Consider the following 6,782-nt stretch of genomic DNA (forward strand, 5'->3'; position numbering starts at 1 on the left):
CCGCCAAGTGGGCTCTTCCCTTCGCGGGCTCGCCCATCCAGCCGGTCGGTCCCCCTCTTCCCTTCCCTTCCCCCCCAACGGGAGGCCGGGAGGGCCGCCAAGGGCAAAGGCAAAAAACGGAAACCGCGCAAGGCCCGTCGCGAGACGTCCGCCCGCCCGCCCACCGCCCGCCGCTGGAGTACCGTAGTACCGTAGTGCCGTAGCACGTAGGAGCCGTTGGCGGCGGTGGCGGCGTAGGCGTAGGCGTAGGCGTAACGAGTAACGACTTGTTAGTGCGCCCCTCTCTTACTCTCTCTCTCTCTCTCTCTCCCCGAGCAAAGAGGACTCCTTCTCCGGGGTCCAAGCCGCGTCCCCTAGGCTCTCCCCCCTCCTGATGCCGCCCACGCTCGCCGAACGGCGGGAAACCCCGTCCGTCGGCCTGGCTGCCATGGAGGAGTCCCGAGCGAGTGAGGGCTGGCAGGCCTGGATTCACAAACCAACCCTGGGCCGGACACGGCTCCGCCCCATGGGTAGGTAGGGGACCATGGGGGGGACCCAAGGTGACCTCTTCCCTGTCCGACTGCCATCCCGTCAGTGTGATTGGCCTCGTAGGGGCGGTCATCGCCTCCTCCGCCTTTTTCAAAATCCAACCCTGTTCCGCCCAATCCATCGAGGGCCCTAGAGGGTTTTTCTCTGATTCCCTTGTGAGTTAATCCCAATCCACCGGGCGCAATCCAGACCATTGACGCGCCCCGGCCGTCACCGGTTGGGCGGTGTTCCTTGCGTGAGGTGTGTACCATGGTGGTGGACCGCAATCGTAGTGCATTCAGAGAGCACCAGCGACCACGCCGTCTTGCCTAGCCCCCTCCCCCCCCGATTCCATGGTGCTGGGTACGTAGTATGCCGCCTGCATGTGGCCGCACTTGGGGGGAGGGAGGGCAAGCCCCCATCAACCCCCTGTCAACCCACGCTGACGGCTTCGCTCGCCCTGTCCTTTTTGCCGTAGTACCGTGCCGCAACGTGGCGGGAGCGGGGGGGTGAGGGAGACTCCCAAGAAAAGGACCCCTTGGTTCGCAACGTCTTGTCTGTCTGTCTGGCTGTCTGTCGCTAGGGTTTCGTCAGTGGTCGTTGGGTCTTCGCTCGCTCTGGGAGAGGCATCGCTGCCCCACGGCCCGTGGTCCGGTCGGGAGGACAGGCCCGTCGCTCGCGGCTCGGGACCCGAGAGCCGCGCGCCAAAGCCGCCACCGCCGTGACAGATTGCGTCGCGTCGTATCGTGTCGTGTCCTGTCGCGTGTCGTGTCGTAATGTTGGGGCCAGCGGTCCCGTCAGTCCAGCGGCCAAAAGCCTCGTCAGAGTCGCCACACGCACACACACAAACTGTCGTGGGACCCCGTCCGCCAAGTGTGGCTCAGGCCCGCCGCCCGCTGTCGTCCACCAGCCAGCGAGTCATCAATCCATTGCCCTTCCAGACAGGTTTCCCGTGCCGCCAACGAACGAACGAACGAACCAACCTTGGAAGCCTCCCTCCCCACCCGCCGTTTCGTACCGAAGCCGCCGCCTTCCCGCATGGACTTGCTGGCTCCCCCCCTCCCCCCCCTTCCGCCGGACGTGCTCCCGTATGGCCAGCCAGTCGCAGCAGGTCGTTGCTGTTTCTCCTTGTTGCGTTGCGTTGCGTTGCTTTGGGTTGTGTTTTGCGCGCGCGCGCCCGCCCACCCGCCGCTCTGACCACGCAAAACGTCGTTGGTTGGTCTTCCAACCGTCGCGGAAGTAGCCCACGGACGCACGGGAATCATCCAGCGGACGCTTCATTGCTTCCAACTGGCGCACCAACGGCGGGGCTCGGTCGACGGGCCAGAGAACCCCTGAGAGCCCGCCCCGCCGGGAGAAAGGGCTCGAACCACGATCATGGCGTTAGTTAGTACGGACAACGTCCTTGCTCCGTGGTTCGCCAACCCAAATACAACACGGCGGCTGCCAGAGGAGGGGACAATGGCCGTGTGAATAGGAGGGAAAGGAGGCCCAAAAAAAGAAGTCGAGGAAAGGTGGCTCGTGACACAACGGCCTGAGACAAACATACTGCAGAACTGCAGCTTGTAGGTATTGCTAACACTTTCACTCGATGCGACGCGATCCCTCGGGGGCACGCACAATGCCACCACCCATCCCATCCCGTCCTATCCCTTCTCACCCGTGGCGACCACGTGAGCCATGTACATACATTGCCGGCAGCCTGAACACGCGCCGCACCGCCCCATCTGTCGAGTCCGGACAGCTCCGCGCCATAGGACGGGCCGAGCCAGGGAAACAGGCTGCCGCCCAACTGCCATTCCGCCAAAGCGCCCCATATACCTCCCACCCGTAAGCCAGCGCAAAAAAAAAATAAGAAAGCGAGAGTTTGAAGTCCAATAAAGATGAACAAGAAAATCAAAACGTTTGGTGCCGTGAGGCAGGTCCGTCTTTTCTGATGACATGAATATAAAAGAGACATAAACATTGATCGTGCCATTACAACTAGCGCGGGATGACCAGTCCCGTCATCATCGGCTGCCATGGTCGTCCCAGGCATTGGCGAGATTAACGGACGCTCTCCCGGTCCTAGTAGAAAACAGAAGGGGGAAGGGGGGGACAAGAGGCAAGTAAGGGTAAAACGGGGATCGGAGCTGGGGCAAAACAGCCGAAACAAGGACGGGGTGTAAAACGCAAACGACGTGCGCCCAAAAGCAAGGGTGTTTGTTGCCAAACGGGATGGTTGTTCTAAACTTTGGTATCGCCGTCCTGTATCGCCCAAAACACCTCCGGAGGTTCTGCTCGCCGAAATCCGCCGTGAGTTCTCGTCAACGAGAAGCCGGAATCGTGTTGAGGGTCTTCCGATGTACCACAAGAAACGTGCGCGCGTAGCTTAAAAGTGACCAACTGTCCGGCAGAGTCAACTTCTTTTTGTTTTGTTTTTTTTCACTTCTTTGTTGTGCTTGGTCATCTTTTCGTCTTCGGGTTGCGAAGGCGTGCTGCGACCCCGCTCGACGGGCAACCTGCGCACGGCGACGCCTTTCTGGATCTCTTAACGGGATCCGTTGGCTCCTTTCGAATCGCGCGGCCTGTTGAGCCGGTCGATCATGCCTCTGTCGATGTCGCTCTTGTCCACCAGGTTGCTCAGGCTCATGACGGACGTCGAGTTCTGCGACTGCCCGGAAGACGCCTGCTGCTGTCGCGCGGGAGTCGATGCGCCGCTTGATCCGTTGGCAGCTCCGGGTGAGCGCCCGCCTTGTCCCGGGGGTTGTGGCAGGGCGGCAGCGTTGCGAGGGCTCTGCCGGGCGCCTTGGTACGGGAGGTGCGCGAGGTTTCCGGGGCTGCTGTTGTTGGAGAACTCGGCAGGCGATCGGCGGCGAGCCTCCTCGTCCGCGGCGCCGCTTCGAGGGGGAGGCAGCCGGTAGCCTTCTTCGCGTTCCTCGGGGGTGCGACGGCGGCGCCTGCCAGCCACCTGCGCATCGTCCCCGTACGAGGAAAAGGATTCGGTGGGCGACTGCGTAGGCTGCGACGGATGCGGCGGCGGCGCTGGGTGCTGCGAGTAGTAGTTGGGAGGCGCCGGCCCGGGTGGAGGCCCCCCGTGATGGGGAGGCGGGTAGGGGTGCGCGACGGGCACGGAGCTGGGAGCCAACGGCTGGCCGTACGCGCCGAACAGTTGGGTTCCGGGGGGCACTCCGCCAGGCACTGCGGACACCGGGATGAAGGCGGTCGAGCTCGAGGATGAGACCGGCTGGAAGATGCATTCCTGGTTCATGCGGGCGCAGTTTTGACACTTGCCACCCGGCGTATTCTGGTAGCCGCTGCAACGGATCTAGAAGTTCTGGTCAGCTGCACTGCTTCCTGCTTGGGTCGAGAATCGCACACTCGGCGTGGCGCCAACAAACCTTTCTCTTGCGGCAGTATCTGCAGGCGATCGAGGTCCGCTGTCTCGGAGCAGCCTGCGCCATGCCAGGGGCGCCGCCTGGCTGCGGCGCATACTCCTGGTACGGTCCCTGCGGTGGTCGGGGATAGCCGTTGGGGGGCACGACTCCAGGGGGCCCACGATAGTAGTAGCCCTCTGCCGCGTACTGCTGCGCCTGGTGAGGGTCGGGATACTGGCCCGGCGGGGGCCGTCGGTCATCGTAGTAGCCGCCTCGTTGGTCCGGGGGGTAGGCCGGCGAGCGCGGGTCGGCTGGATTCGTCTGCAACGGCGGCAGATAGGTCGATGGAGGAGGCTGCTGGCCCGCGGACGGTGGCGGGTAGCCGTTGACAGCGTTGGGCGAGGCATAGCGAGGGTCATGCGAGTAGGCACGCGCCCCGGGAGGAGGCGGCGGCGGCGGCGGTCCTTGAGGGCCGTAACCCGCGGCGCCGCGAGCCTCGTGAATGGATGGGAGGGTGACAGTTGCGGCCATGGCGGATCTCGGGCCCTCGACGGAGCGCCGGCCCTGCTGATGGTCGTCCGTGGGAGGTGGCGGTGGTCCCGGGGGGAATCGGGCTGGAGCTGCTTGCTTGTCCTCGGGGTGATTGTGCTGAGTACGGTCGTGGCGAAGGCGGTCTTCTGCCATGCTCTGCCCGTCCAGATGGAGTTGCGCGAGGAGCCTCTAGCCGGGCGGCCCGCTAGACAGACTTGCAACCAAGCGCGGTGCTGCCAATGCTGGAGAAGGATGCTGGGGTGGCAGAGGCGCGGCGGGTGGATCGGACGAACTGGCGTCGACGGCAGGGTCGGGGCCGGGGCCGGCGGTGTCGGCGCAAGTGCTGCGGTGCTTGGGGCGTCGGAGGGGCGGACGAAGGAAATTGTATCAAAGGGCGCAGTGCGTGTCGTCGTCGTCGAGAGAGCATGCGCGATGCTTCCGTGAGTGCAGGCGAGGGCAGCGGCGCGACAGGCCGAGGCGAAGTAAGCCGGCAGGGAGACGGCGCCCGAATGCGGCGGTCGCGGGGGGAACTGCCGGCCAACCGTGTGCGGAGGATAAAGCGAAACGGCGAGGGCTCCAACGGCGCGCGCACGGAGCGGTGGCGATGAGTCGAGGCGAGGCGAGCCGGTGTTGCTGTCCGCCAGAGGGCCGTTGCCCGCGTCACGTCTGATTTTTTGGGTGGTGGTGGTGGAGGAGGGTGAGGAGGGGAGGAGGAGGAGATGCGGTGGAAGAGGAAAGGAAGGAGTTGAGTTGAGCTGGGCCAGAGGCGTGTGTGGTGCAGGCGACGGCCAGGGTACAAATAATGTACCCGCACCTCCAGGGGGGGGTGCGCCAGTCAATTGTACTTTTCCCTTGCCTGGTCCTGGTCGTGGCGGGTTGGTGCGCGGGCGGGCTGTTAGTGACCCGACCCTGCCTAAGGCCAGGGAAGGCTGCTGGCGGCGCCGAGGTGCTGGTGCCGGCGCTGGCGCCGGCGCTGGGCTGGGCTGGGCCGGGCTGGGCTGCAGCAGGTGCGGTGGGCTGCCCAGACGGGCGGGCGGTGGCCACTTTTTCCCAGCGGGCTACGATAGCGCCCGGGGGCCTGTGGTCAGGGGGTGCGCCCAGCGGGACCTCACCACCCACGGTCACCAGCCAAGTGCACCCACTGGCAACTGGGGCAGAGACGAAGCGGAGGTGACGACCGAGTTCTCGTGCTCCCTCCGTGCCTGCACCAGAGGTAAAAAAAAGGATGGTACCTGCGCGGACGCGGAGGCGCACCCAACGCCTCCACTGGCAGGTAATACCCGTTGCAGCGGGCGGCTTTGTGCGTCCGACCGCAGCAGCCCTGCCGTGCACGCTCAGAGGGCTCGTGAGTTGAGATTCAGCAGCCGTGTCACGACGGCTCCCGGACACTGGGCTGCAGAGCGGCAAGGTGAGATGAGCGGGTCGGGGCACTCGTACGGGTGCTGCTGCCCCTTCGCAATCCGTCAGCCCGTTGGCGGCCGGGACGAGGGAGGGGGAATAGAGCAAACGACGTGCGCCTGCTGATCCGGGGACCTCGGGTGCAAGGAGGGGCGCACGGCGAGACGGGCGAGCGCAAAGCACACACGCACGCTGCAGTTTAGCAGTTGGTGATGATGCTGGCGGTGCCGCCGAAGGGACCAGGGGGAGGGGTTCTCCAGCGACGGCGACGACGGCGAGGTTTGGTGGGTTAGGCGGTGGTCAGGTGCGCTGTGTGTGCTGCGCTGCGTTGTGCTGCGGTTTGGGTTGCCGCCAAAACGAGGCCGCTCCGGCAGGGGGTGGGTAGTGCTTCGGGCAGGATGGGGGGCAAAGGCATGGGAGCCCGGCGGGCGGGAATGTGAGGTCGACGAGGCGGACGGATAGCCCGGCGTCGTGCCGTTCCCAGTGCGTGCCGACCCAGCGGCCAGCGGCCGAGCTAGCCTCTCTTTGGCCGTGAGGGGCACCAGACCTTAGGTAAGTCGACAGGTCTGGTGGGCGGGCAACCCCAGCGAGGTGGCTCCCGGCGTGTGCGACAAGCAGTATGTGCCCTGCCTTGGCCTGGCGAGTGCACTACTAGGTACCTTATCGTAAGTCCTAGAGGTAGGGAGGTACCTTGCCTACCGTTTGGAGGACCAGGGCGCCGGTGGCTGGCCGGTGCCCAACCTTCCTGCCTGGCACTGCCGACGGCCGCTGTAGGTGCAGTGAGTGAGTGCCTTGCGACTAGCCCCGACTTGTATGCACGCTCAAGCGTGTTGCACCAGTCGGCCGGGGGCCCGTCTGTCGGTACGTAGTGCGTGGGAAGCGTGCGAATGCACAGCATGGGTCGATGTCCGTTTCCCCCGTCTTGCGCAGTGTCGCGATGCACCGCGCTGCGTCAATGACGTCGGAGCAGAGCAGAGCCGCACGACCAAG

The 6,782-nt window shown here is 64.9% G+C and overlaps 1 protein-coding gene across 1 annotated transcript; it reads right to left on the reverse strand.

Moving 5' to 3' along the window:
- Positions 1–3,037: 3,037 nt before the first annotated feature.
- On the reverse strand, positions 3,038–4,547 carry PLICBS_006246 (uncharacterized protein; the record flags this gene model as incomplete). Its single annotated transcript, XM_018320024.1, has 2 exons — positions 3,038–3,814; positions 3,888–4,547. 2 exons carry the CDS (start codon positions 4,545–4,547, stop codon positions 3,038–3,040), a joined length of 1,437 nt encoding a protein of 478 aa, XP_018182498.1.
- Between the last annotated feature and the right edge of the window lie 2,235 nt (positions 4,548–6,782).

The sequence above is a fragment of the Purpureocillium lilacinum genome (assembly GCF_023168085.1).
Source record: "Purpureocillium lilacinum CBS 284.36 DNA, scaffold_4, whole genome shotgun sequence".
In the NCBI taxonomy this organism is placed as follows: Eukaryota; Fungi; Ascomycota; class Sordariomycetes; order Hypocreales; family Ophiocordycipitaceae; genus Purpureocillium; species Purpureocillium lilacinum.